At 37.0% G+C, this 13,224-nt stretch overlaps 1 protein-coding gene across 2 annotated transcripts in view; it reads left to right on the plus strand.

Annotated features, from left to right (window-relative positions):
- Positions 1–13,224, plus strand: part of HEATR5B (HEAT repeat containing 5B) — a 103,681-nt gene that overhangs the window by 47,014 nt on the left and 43,443 nt on the right. For both annotated transcript variants that reach the window (XM_046660574.1, XM_046660575.1), the window contains exons 20-24: positions 4,688–4,877; positions 6,812–6,981; positions 8,968–9,112; positions 11,968–12,207; positions 12,965–13,216. In XM_046660574.1, the coding sequence (XP_046516530.1) occupies positions 4,688–4,877; positions 6,812–6,981; positions 8,968–9,112; positions 11,968–12,207; positions 12,965–13,216 (997 nt within the window). The remainder of the gene's footprint in view (positions 1–4,687; positions 4,878–6,811; positions 6,982–8,967; positions 9,113–11,967; positions 12,208–12,964; positions 13,217–13,224) is intronic.

Raw genomic sequence — 13,224 nt, forward strand, 5'->3', positions numbered from 1 at the left:
ACAAAACATTTTACTATAATTTGGATCAGTTACATTCCCTTGAATATCCAGAAATAAAACTTCAATGATGAATTCATTTCCTTCTTTTATATATGCATACTTTTCACACTTCCAAAAAACAATTACTTATGTAAAAAACTTCTGAATTAATGGATGCTTATGGACATCACAGCTCTTTATTCCCCATCTTTTCATTGCTTTTCCAAGAAACATCTGAAATATGTATATATATATGTAACCTTGTATTTTGGTTTGGCAGTGTGTAAAAGTTTTTCTCTTTATCCTTGAAGCTTAGAAATCTCACCCAGTTTTGTATAAGTTTATCTTTTCTTTCTCTCTTTCTGAAATTCTTATTATGCATAAATTATGTCTCTTGTCTTTTTCCTCATTATTTTTTTGTATTTTTACGCAATGTTACAGGGTAATCTTCCGTTTGATCTTCGAGATAATGATTCTGGTTTTTAGCAATAACTTCTTTCTTTCCAGTTTTCTACTGAATATTTAATATAAATCATGGGTGGCTTTTTTGAAGACACTTCTAGAATCTCCTTTGTGCTGTAATTATATTGCCTTAAAAATGTTTGTTATAGTTTTATTAAAGTCTTTGTTGTTTCTTCCATTACTTTTTTCCTCCAGAATGTGTGCCCTGGTCTTTCTCCCTCAAGCTGCCATATCCTTATTACTTTTCGCTAGCTCTTGTCAGTAGGTGTGGTTTCTGTACATACCTGTCCAAGTCAGGTTGCTGAGTTCTCTAGGGTTGAGGTAGATTGAAAAGTAGCAGAAGTTAAGGTATGGATTTTTTTCTACTGTGTTGGCAAGTTGGGAAACCTCTCTATTGAGACCTTTGTCCTCAGCCCAGTAATACAACTCTCCTTTAGAGCTGCCAACAGCAGAAGTAAAAGGCAGGTTCTTCTGCACTTGGATGTGGGCAGCTTAACAGACTTTTTGTTTTCTCAGGCCTGTACTGATTACAGTATATTGCTCTGGAGTTAGTTTTACAAAAACTGTTAGGTTACTTTGTGCTTAGTAAACATTAATAGGGGCCTGAAATGGGTCGATCACTTGAAGAGCTCTTTGTGAATATCATTGCTCTGGAAATTTGTCATGATCATTGTTTTATTTCAGGCTAGTTTCTTAGCAAAACTCCAGCAATAAAGGCAATAAAGATATATTTGATGTCCACTATATCAAACACATTACGTAAGTCATTGTCTTTTGGAAGTGGGAAATATACGTACGTTATAACAGAAGAAAGTGAGTTCATCATGGAAATGTTTTTCTGACACTCAAAGCTATGCTGTAGAGAAACTTTAAACATAGCATTTGTACATCAGTTGCTTTGGTTGTTGGCAGTTGGGTAGCTTATGTGCTGCCTTTTATTCCTTAAGGAATATATTTTAATTGATTTCTAGCTTATTGATTAACAGGTAAGATGTTAGTATTTAGTAAAATTTAAGTTAATAAATCAATTTAGTATACTCTAATTATTCCTTACAACTAGAATAATAATATATATATTTAAAAAAATTTTTAATTTGAGTTCATAATAGTTTACATCAATGTGAGATTTCAGTTGTACATTATTTCTTCACTGTTACCACATAAGTGCTCCGCTTCACCCCCTGTGCCCACATCCTACCCCCTTTCCCTAGTAACCACTGAACTGTTTTCTTTGTCCATGTGCTTGTTATATTCCGCATATGAGTGAAATCATCTGGCGTTTGTCTTTCTCAGTCTGGCTTATTTCACTTAGCATAATTCCCTCCAGGTCCTTTCATCTTCTTGCAAATGGGATGAATTTGTCTTTTTTTTTATGACTGAGTAGTATTCCTTTGTATATATATACCACATCTTCTTTATCCAGTCAGTTGATGGGCACTTGGATTGTTTCCATACCTTGGCTATTGTGAATAGCGCTGCAATGAACATAGGGGTGCATATGTTACTTTGGATTGTTGGTTTCAAGTTGTTTGGGTAGATACCCAGTAGTAGGATAGCTGGGTCGTATGGTAGTTCTATTTTTAGTTTTTTGAGGAATCTCCATAGTTTTCCATAGTGGCTGCACCAGTTTGCATGCCCACTGGCAGTATATGAGGGTTCCCTTTTCTCCACACCCTCTCCAACATTTGTTATTTTTTTGCCTTGGTAATTATAGCCATCCCAACAGGTGTAAGGTGATATCTCATTGTAGTTTTGATTTGCATTTCCCTGATGATTAGTGATGTTTAACATCTTTTCATGTGCCTGTTGGCCATCTGTATATCTTTGGAAAAATGTCTGTTCATATCCTCTCCCCATTTTTTGATTGAGTTGTTTGTTTTTTTATGGTTGAGTTGTGTGAGTTCTTTATGTGTTTTGGAGATTAACCTCTTGTCACGTATATGATTTGCAAATATTTTCTCCCAATTGGTGGGTTGTCTCTTTGTTTTGATTCTAGTTTCTTTTGCCTTGCAGAAGCTCTTTAGTCTGATGAACTCCCACTTGTTTATTTTTTCTTTTGTTTCCCTTGTCTGAGAAAACATGGTATTCGAAAAGATCCTTTTTAGTTTGATGTCAAAGAGTGTACTACCTATGTTATCTTCCAGGAGTTTTGTGGTTTCAGGACTTATCTTCAAGTCTTTGATCCATTTTGAGTTTATTTTTGTGTATGGCATGAGAGAATGGTCTACCTTCATTCTTTTGCATGTGGCCGTCCAGTTTTCCCAACACCATTTATTGAAGAGACTATCTTTTCTCCTTTGTATGTTCTTGGCACCTTTGTCAAAGATTAGCTGTCTGTAGACGTGCAGTTTTATTTCTGGGCTTTCAGTTCTCTTCCATTGATCTGTGTGCCTGTTTTTGTACCAGTACCATGCCGTTTTGATCACTATGGCTTTGTAGTACGTTTTCAAGTCAGAGATTGAGATAGCTCCAGCTTTGTTCTTTTTTTTCAGGGTTGCCTTAGCAATTCGGGGTCTTTGGTTGCCCCAAATGAATTTTAGGATTCTTTGGTCTATTTCCATGAGGAATGTCATTGGAATTCTGATTGGGATTGCATTGAATATGTAGATTGCTTTGGGTAGTGTGGCCATTTTAACTATGTTTATTCTTCCAATCCATGTGCGTGGAATCTCTTTCCATTTCTTTATGTCACTATCAATTTCTTTCAGTAATGTCTCAAAGTTTTCATTGTACAAGTGCTTCACCTCCTTGGTTAAATTTATTCCAAGTACTTTATTCTTTTAGTTGCAATTGTAAACAGAATTGTATCCTTGAGTTCTCTTTCTGTAAGTTCATTATTGGAGTATAGAAAAGCAACTGATTTTTGTAAGTTGATTTTGTACCCTGCAACTTTACTGTGGTTGTTAATTATTCCTATTAGTTTTCCGATGGATTCTTTGAGGTTTTCTATATATAAGATCACGTCATCAGCAAACAGTGAAAGTTTCCTTTCTTTCACTCCCTACTTGGATTCCTTTTATTCCTCTCTCTTGCCTAATTGCTCTGGCCAAAACCTCCAGTACTATGTTGAATAAGAGTGGTGAGAGTGGGCATCCTTGTCTCGTTCCTGTTCTCAGGGGGATGGCGTTCAGTTTTTGCCCACTGATTATGATGTTGGCTGTGGGTTTGTCATATATGGCCTTTATTATGTTGAGGTAGTTCCCTTCTATCCCCATTTTGTTAAGAGTTTTTATCATAAATGGCTGTTCGACCTTGTCAAATGCTTTCTCTGCATCTATTGAGATGATCATGTGGTTTTTATTCCTCAATTTGTTGATGTGGTGTATCACGTTGATTGATTTACGGATGTTGAACCATCCTTGTGTCCCTGGTAGAAATCCCACTTGATTGTGATATATAATCCTTTTGATGTATTCCTGAATTCGGGTTGCCAAAATTTTGTTGAGGATTTTTGCATCTATCTTCATCAGCAATATTGGCCTATGGTTTTCCTTTTTCGTGCTGTCCTCGTCAGGCTTTGGTATCAGAGTGATGTTGGCCTTGTAGAATGTGTCAGGAAGTGTTCCATCTCCCCTAATTTTTTGGAATAGCTTGAGAAGGATAGGTATTAAATCCTCTCTGAAAGTTTCTTAGAATTCCCCGCAGAAGCTATCTGGTCCCGGGGTTTTATTCTTTGGGATGCTTTTGATTACTGTTTCATTCTCTTTCCTTGTGATTAATTTATTCAGATTGTCTGTTTCTTCTTGATTCAGCTTTGGGAGGTTGTAAGAGTCTAAGAATTTATCCATTTCCTCTAGATTATCCTGTGTGCTCTCCGGGCTTTCTTCCTCTTGCTCTGGTCTCCTGGGATGTTGGCTTGATGAGGTCACCCCCTGCAAAAGCTTTCGCCCCGTTAGAGGGCTTCCCTCTAGGCAACAATCTAGTCCTTGGTGATCCCATGAACAAGCTACCCCTCCCCCATTCCTTCTCTCATGGAACCTCACGCAGTTGCAAATCACAGTCTTTAGGGGAGGAAGTGAAATTCTCTCTCACCCCATTCCAGCTTCTCCGAGGGGGGCTCCAGCCTCTCTGCCCTCCATCATGTGGCTGCGTGTGTTTCTCCGATGTTTTTTATGTTATGTTACGATGTCTTCTGTTGGAGTATGGATGCCCCTGTTCGTTGTATGTCGGAGGGGAGAGAGTCTTGGGAAAGTTCACTCCACCATGATGCTGATATCACTCAAAATAAAATTATATTTTATTCCAGACTTGGTCTCTTCATTCACTTGCTTTGATAGTGGATTCTAGTGGTCCAATGTATCGTGGATATGTGGAACCAACATTGTCTCTAGTTCTTACCTTGCTGTTGACAGTTCCACCTTCACATACAGAAGTTCATCAGTGTTTGGGTAGATGCTTGGGTGCTATAATAACTACTGTTGGCCCTGAACTACAAGGTAAGTAAATTCATCTTAAGTTAAAGGAACTAGGCAGATAATTACTTTCATTTTCCTGAATGTCACCATCATGTTTCTTAAAGGAATCTTGTAATAATAATATTAATTACTATATATTACTATGTACTATGCTTATGATTTACCAAAGGCCTGGAACTCTGCTTTTTACATATGCTATATTATTTAATCTCTACAACAAACCGATTACTGATGGTGTTTTTTTGAAGTTTTGCACACAAAAAACATTTCTAAATGAAATTTTACTGGAGCCCCAGGAAAACAAAAATGAAAGTGGAGTTCCTTTGCCTTGGAGTGCCATCCGCTTGTCTTCGTGGACTTTTGCCTCACTTCTTTTTAAACTCTAAGGGTCAGGAATGTAGTTTAAAAAAACCGCTGCCATAAGGTAGATAATGCTGTCTAATTTAGCAGTCTCAGAGAAGGTAAGCAACTTGCCTAGATTTAGTCAGCTAATGAGTAGCAGATTTATGATCTTAAGGCCCATATTCTTATCACGCAATTCAACTGAAATAATTCTACCAATGGTTAAAGTAAACACTCAAGTCAGAAAAATACTGTGAATTTATCCTGAATATATGTCACTTCCAGGGTTTTCCCATTTTCTCTTTACCTTTTCTTTAAAATCTTTTAATGAGTTGAGTTTTTTTTAAAAACATTTTTTGATGAGGTAGATTGGCCCTGAGCTAACATCTGTTGCCAATCCTCCTCTTTTTTTGCTTGAGGAAGATTGTTGCTAGCGAACATCTGTGCCAGTCCTCCATCTTGCATGTGGGACACAGCCACAGCGTGGCTTGACGAGTGGTGTGTAGGTCTATGCCTGGCATCCGAACCCCCAAACTGTGGGCCGTTGAAGTGGAGCATGCGAACCTAACCACTATGCTACTGGGCTGGCCCCACAGTTCAGCTCTTTATATACATTATCTCTTTTAATTCTGATAACAGTCCTGAGATAGGTATATCTCTCCATTTTACAGATGAAACGCTGAGGCTGAGAGAAGTTAAGAACTTTTCCAGAGTTTTATCTATATAGCCAATGAGTGATTGGAATCAGAGGTGAAGCCCAGATCAATTTCGTTTGCCTGCGTTATTAACCAGTATGCTATGTTGCATCCATTCGGACAGATATCTAAAAAAAAAAAGAAGCAAAAAAAGAAAAGATCTTAAGGAAGAATGCTAGGAACTTAAAAATGTTTTATTTAGACATGTCTCTTTCTTAGACTCAGTGTCCTCTTTGCGAAAATTAATAGTTTTCTTCCAGGCTTCCAGTGAATATCATAAAGTTATGGAAAGAATACATATGCACCTTTCACTAAGCCTGGTTGTTTACCAAAAGCTATCTAATGCAATGTTTGATGAGTTAATGCTTATTTTAAACTAGATGTGACTCTTAGCGACTCTGATTTCCCTGTTTGGTCTTTATATGTATATAAAATTGTTTTATTTTACATTGGTAAAAATTTTAAATCATCTATATTTAGCAATTAAGACATTTTTATATAGACAATGTACAACACTACAATTTATTTTTCCTGTCTGTTAAAGTTGCCATTAATCTTGTTAGGAAAATAGAATTTGAAGTTACTGTATTGTAGAAGTGATAATATTGGTTAAAATAGAGAACCAGAGAACAAAGAATCTTCTGGCTCTTTCAAATAAAACAGTGACGGGTTTAAAAATAATATAGTTTATCTGAGAATAAATATAAACCCAGCTAAATCCAAGAGAGGTATATTATTGTCTATATGCAGTCATGGTTTGAAATCATTTCTATGGACCTTGTATACTTTTGTTTTCAAAACAATCTGAATAGTAATCAGAACGAGGTGTTACTTATAAGATAATTGATTTCTAGGAATATTTTTGGTGATACTAATAAAATAATTGTATTTTTACATTTTCTTTTATTTTGCTGCTAGGGAATGGAGCAACAATTTCCACAATTCGTTCTTCTTGTTTGGTGGGTTGTGCAATCACCCAGGACCATTCAGATTCTCTCGTGCAGGCAGCTGCCATATCTTGCCTTCAGCAGCTTCACATGTTTGCACCACGACACGTCAATCTCTCTAGTCTCGTTCCTAGCCTTTGTGTGAGTATAAAGCTGTTTCATTCAGTTTATTTAGGGAGCCTCCAGTGTGTTTCCCAAAAGATCAAACTAGACCAAAACAAAAAATGTAAGTTTCCTGGATTGTGAATTCTAGGGTTTCAGTTTCACTAGTCATTATGACTATTCGTTTCATTCACTGGTTTTCTTTTTTTTTTTTTTTTTTTTGCTGGGAAAGACTCACCCTGAGCTAACATCTCTTGCCAATCTTCCTCTTATTTTTCCTCCCGAAAGCCCCAGTACATAGTTGTGTATTCCACTTGTAAGTCCTTCTAGTTCTTCTATGAGAGCTGCTGCCACGGCATGGCTACTGATAGACAAGTCATGTGGTTCCATGCCTGGGAACTGAACCCGTCCTGCCGAAGCGGAGCATGCCTAACTAGGCCATCAGGGCTGGCTCGAGCGTATTTTCTTAGCTACAATTCTATTTAATTTTAATTAAGTTAAACTTTTATAGTGTTTTGCTTCATATCTATTTGATCATTTGATTCTTTCCACAATTGTGTAAGATAGGCAGGGTGGACATTGTCCCCATTGTACAGATAAAAAGGCAAAAACTCTGAGAGACTAAGTGACTTGTCCTTCCCATCTCATATGACCATGCTTAAGCTTTCCAATTAGAGGATGTTTGAAAGTTCCCGAATGTCTTTATTTTCATGAACAGAAGCAAATAAAACATAGTGTTGAAAAAAATCTGTCATATTTTCTCCTTCAGTTATTTTTTACTTTTTTAATACTTGGTGTAAATTTCATAGGCAGTGAATTTTATGCAAATATATCTTGAGTTACAAATGCTAGATTAATATTATATTTATAATATAATAATGCTATATTTTTATTATATAAAAATATACTAGCATTGTGAAGAGGCGATGTATTTCACATAATTATTCCCACCTTTCATCATTTCTGGATGGGATTCTTTCTTAATGTATTACGTCCGTGCTTAAAAAGCAGCATGTGAAACATAGTCTTTTTCTTGATGAATCAGATTTTTAGTAATAATGATAATAGCTAATATTTATTAAGCAATTACCGTGATCAGCTACTGTTCTCAGCAAAATACGTGTATTGTCTTATTTTATTTTCACTATATTTCTGTGAAGAATTACTGTCCCCATTTTATATGTGGGCAAATAAGGCACAGAGAGGTTAAGTAACTTGTCTAAGGTCACACAGGAGTAAGTGACAGAGCCAGGTTTCAAACCCAGTCTGGCAACTGGAGCCAGAGCCCTTAATGATTATGCTAGGCTGCATCATATACTTTACTTCTTGTAGTAGAATGTACTATATTGATTGTTTTAGGAAGTTTTGAGATAAAAAAAATTCTGTACCGAAAGGCTCCATTTTGTAGTTCTTTTCAGGTGTTTATGTTTGCTTGATTTTGTTTGTTTATTTTAGTAAGTATCCTCCTTTGCTTTCAATTCTTTCTCTGTGCTCTACCCCCTAACTTTTCATTCACTACATTTAATCTCTTTGTACTTAAAATATTTTACATGGAAGGGGCCAGCCCTGTGGCCAAGTGGTTAAGTTTTCGTACTCCTGGGTGTGGACATGGCACCGCTCATCAGGCCATGCTGAGGCAGCATCCCACATGCCACAACTAGAAGGATCCACAATGAAAAATACACAACTATGTACCGTAGTCTTTGGGGAGGAAAAGGAAAAATAAAATCTTTAAAATATTTTACATGGCAAAGTTTAGATGTGCAAAAGATTCTTCTGGATTTTCATCTACGTTGTATGATCTTTAGTGCCTAGGTCTTGGGACAGTTATTTTGGCCACTAAAATATTCTTTATGTATTTTATTAGTAGTAGTATTTTTCCAGAAAGCCATTATTTAGCTGTATTTTTAACAACTGAGGTTATTAAATGAAGAGCCTCTTCCCCAGTGCGGTTTTGATATAAATTCATTAGGCAAGTGAGATTACAGCTTTTTAAAAAAAATCTAAAATTGTTATGGTTTACAGGTTCACTTATGTAGCTCGCATTTGTTGCTTCGACGAGCCGCTGTGGCGTGTCTCCGGCAGCTTGCGCAAAGAGAAGCAGCTGAAGTCTGCGAGTATGCCATGAGCCTCGCCAAGAACGTGGGGGACAAAGAGAGCGGCGGGGCTAGTAAGTCATCTCAGCCTTCGGTATTCTTGTCGTTTGAAGGCTTCAGCATTTCAAAGGAATATTACTCATGAAATAACATTTTGCATTGAAATATAGTCAGTATTCTTATTCTTTTAAATAAAATAAAACCATTATCACTTTAAAAATTCCAGTATAGTTTTCTTGGTAATTTCACATTTTTACTTGGTTAAAAGTTTTGTAGCATAAAAAAAATGAATAGCGTTTAGTCTCAGGATACTTCTGCCATCCCTTGAGGGTGTTTGAGCTGTGAAAGGAGGGACTGACTCTGGGGATATGGCCGTATCTCACTAATAGAGTTTGGAAGAGACATGACCTATTTTGGGGGTACCTGAAGGCTTCCAGTCTTGGACAAGTAGTTAACTTTTTGTCATATAACTTTTCGTAAAAAGGTTTAGGAAAACTAAGCTTTTTCATATAACTTTTCATAAAACTATGAAATACCAGTAGATGTTTGCATAGCAAAAAGTAGATCTTTGCTTTCTTCAGTTCTTTTTGCTTTTTTGAAGGGTTTTAAGTATAGCTTGAATTCATACTGGATCTTCTGGTGCCTCGGGTAGGTGCTTTGGGAAAGTCCAGAGCAAACCAGGCGCAAGCTCCCATGCATTAACACCCCAAGAGGTCACACAAGATGTGCTTGATTTCCCAGCAGTGGGTTGTGACAGCACGTGAAATGTTGTCCAGAGGGAAGCTTCTTAGAGACTCCGTGCCCAGGGTTTTTATTGGGGGCTGGTCACGTAGGCATGGTCTGCCTGGCGTGTACCAAAAGTTCAGACTCTCAGAGGGAAAGCAGATGTTCAGCATAAACCATATTGTTGATACAGTTAAGGCACAGTAAGCCACTTTTCTCTGGAAATGGTGGGAGCCCTCCTGAAACGCAATTCCCAGATGGTGAACAAGGGCTAACCTTCAGATCAGGCCTTGCTAAGTAGTCTCAGGCTGCTATGTGAACTCTTCTGTGCATCTGTAAAATCTCCAGGTGTTTTATAAAAGAAGAAATATTAACATATGAAATATCTTTAACCTCCCTTGATTAAATAGTTGCAAGGTAATACAATCATAAGATAGCATTTTTCTTCTATGAAACTGACTAAGATTAAAAATAATTGTTATAACCAGTGTTGGGAGAAGTAGGAATAAAAGAGAAATTTCTTATATTGCTGGTAGAAACGTAAAGTCTTACCAGTTTTCTGGAGGATTTTTTTTGTCAGTATATCCCCAAAGTTTTCAAAATGTGCTTAACCTTGATCTAGTAATTCCCCTTCAGGAATTTATCCTCAATGGTTTACCAGTTACTTCAGTGATTTAATACGTAGTCATGAAAATTCACATTGTAAAAGTATAATTCTTGATATGGGAAAATATTCACTACATACTGCTGAGTGAAAAATAGGCCTCTGTGCCTCATCTCTCCCTAATGTTCTCTTTCCTTGGAACCTTTTCTTTTGACTTTTCCTACTGTCTTTGAATTCCCCTCGCTGTGGCTATTTTCTTCCAACCTCCCCTCTTTCTGTCTTTGGAGTGACTCAGCTAAAAGAGCCACTTCTCAGCCTGCATCCTCTATCTCACTCCCTTCGAGGTTGAGAGGGCTTTAGACTTCTGAGAGCCCAACAGTATTCATTCTTAAGGCTGCCTGTAGTACTACTGCTGTTTATGAGGATAAGAATTTTTTGGATAAAGCAGGAAATTTAACTACTATTGCATAACAACATTACTTTTTGATTGTGTGATTTTTTATTTAAAAAATTTTTTCATTGAAAAAATTGACATATAATAGCATATTAGTTTTAGGTGTACAACATAGTGCTTTGTTTTTTTTTTTTTTTTGAGGAAGATTGGCCGTGAGCCAACACCTGTTGCCAGTCTTCCTCTTTTTGTTTGAGGAAGAGTGGCCCTGAGCTAACATCTGTGCCCATCTTCCTCTGTTTTGCATGTGGGATCCCTCCACAGCATGGCTTGATGAGTTGTATAGGTCCATGCCTGGGATCTGAACGCGTGAACCCAGGCTGCTGAAGCGGAGCATGCTGAACTTAACCACTATGCCACCAGGCCATCCCCTGACTTGATATTTTTATATGCTCCAAAATGGTCATCACACATCTGTCACGATACAACCTTATTACAATATTATTGACTGTATTCCCTATGCTATGCGTTACATCCCTGTGACTTATTTATTTTGGAACTAGAAGCTTTTACCTCTCGATCCCCTTCGCTATTTCACCCATTCCCTCACAGCCCCTCTGCTCCCCGACCCCGTGGCAACCATTTGTTTGTTCTCTGCATGTAAGAGTCTGTTTCTGTTTTCTTATGTGTTCTTTGTGTTTTTAAGATTCCATGTATAAGTGAAATCACATTGTGTGTTTCTTGGAAAGGATTTTCCCTGTCTTTAAATGAACTTTTAGGACACAATCTGTTTATAATTTATGTTCTGGCTTTATAGATTTTTAAAAATCTGAACTGTAAGACTGAATGAATTTCCATTTGTTCTTCCGACAAATATAGCAATAATTTTTTTTGTCTATTAAATTAAACCTATTTACAAACATGTCTTGTTCCCACACTTTTTCTTGTTAGAATCAAATATATATTTATATTTCCTGGAGATTTGTTTAAAATACCTCAGAATAATTGATCGTAAAGCTCACAGTTTTATCTTCATCAGATTAAATTCTAATCCTAAAGATATGTAAATTGGAACCATAAATTGTATATATAGCTAGGCTTGTTTTGTTGCAATTGTGAATTTACATGTAAGCCTTAGTCTATAATTGTTACCTATAGTATACAACAAAATCTTAAACAAGTTCCTTTGTGAAAATTGCTTTGCTTTTCAGATGTCAGTCCTTTCGCCCCTGGAGTTAGTGCTCGAAGTGATATCCATTGCCGGCACCAAGGCGTTAACATAACAGAAACTGGCCTCGAGGGGCTTCTGTTTGGAATGCTAGACCGGGAGACAGACAGAAAATTATGTTCTGATATTCATGATACTTTGGGACATATGCTTTCATCTCTGGCTGTAGAAAAGCTTTCCCATTGGCTGATGCTTTGTAAAGATGTCCTAGCAGCTTCTAGTGGTATGTATGTAATATAAAAAACGCGTTCTTAAAATAATGAAAATTATTTTACTTCTGATTTATATATCTATATATACATATATGTACACAGATATAGATATAGACACATATAGATATAGATACGATATATAAACTTGAGCTTACATTTAAAAATACTAATAATTTTTCATCTATAAATTCCTGTAAAAATGTTCAACGTTAGATTACATTACAAACTAATGAACTTTCTTTAGTTTTTCGAAAGACTATGTTCAAACTAAATTTTCATATATAAAAATCCTGGGTTACACTGTAATAGTGTGTAAAACTAGAGAAATATGTACTTTTATGTTATCTTTTCCTTGGTTTTTTTTGAGGAAGATTAGCCCTGAACTAATGTCTGCCGCCAATCCTCCTCTTTTTGCTGAGGAAGACTGGCCCTGAGCTAACAACTGTGCCCGTCTTCCTCTACTTTATATGTGGGACTCCTGCCACAGCATGGCTTGCCAAGCAATGCATAGGTCAGTACCCGGGATCTGAACTGGCGAACCCCAGGCCACCAAAGCGGAACATGCAAACTTAACTGCTGCACCACTGGGCCGGCCCCTCTTTTCCTTGATTTTTGATTGATTATTTTCTTTAAAAAGCTTGGCAATTCTACTTTCAAAGGACTGAGAATTTAGTCTTTTTTTAATTGTCTTCTAACATTAATGCTATTTCTGAAGTATCATTTTGCTATATGTGAGGTGGTTATAATTTGTTTCCATTTTTATTATAGATATGAGTACTGCCACTCCTTTAAGTAGTGGGAAAGATGAAGAATCTGAAAAGAAAGATGAGATGGACGATGATACCATGTTCACCACGCTAGGCGAGGAAGACAAATCCAAGCCCTTTGTGGCCCCTCGCTGGGCCACTCGGGTGTTTGCTGCCGATTGCCTGTGCAGAATCATCCATCTGTGTGACAATGCGGACCAGGCTCACTTTGACCTCGCCATGGCACGTTCTGCTAAACTGCGAAACCCTACAAGTAAATCT

This window comes from Equus quagga, chromosome 5, assembly GCF_021613505.1.
Source record: "Equus quagga isolate Etosha38 chromosome 5, UCLA_HA_Equagga_1.0, whole genome shotgun sequence".
Classification (NCBI taxonomy): domain Eukaryota; kingdom Metazoa; phylum Chordata; class Mammalia; order Perissodactyla; family Equidae; genus Equus; species Equus quagga.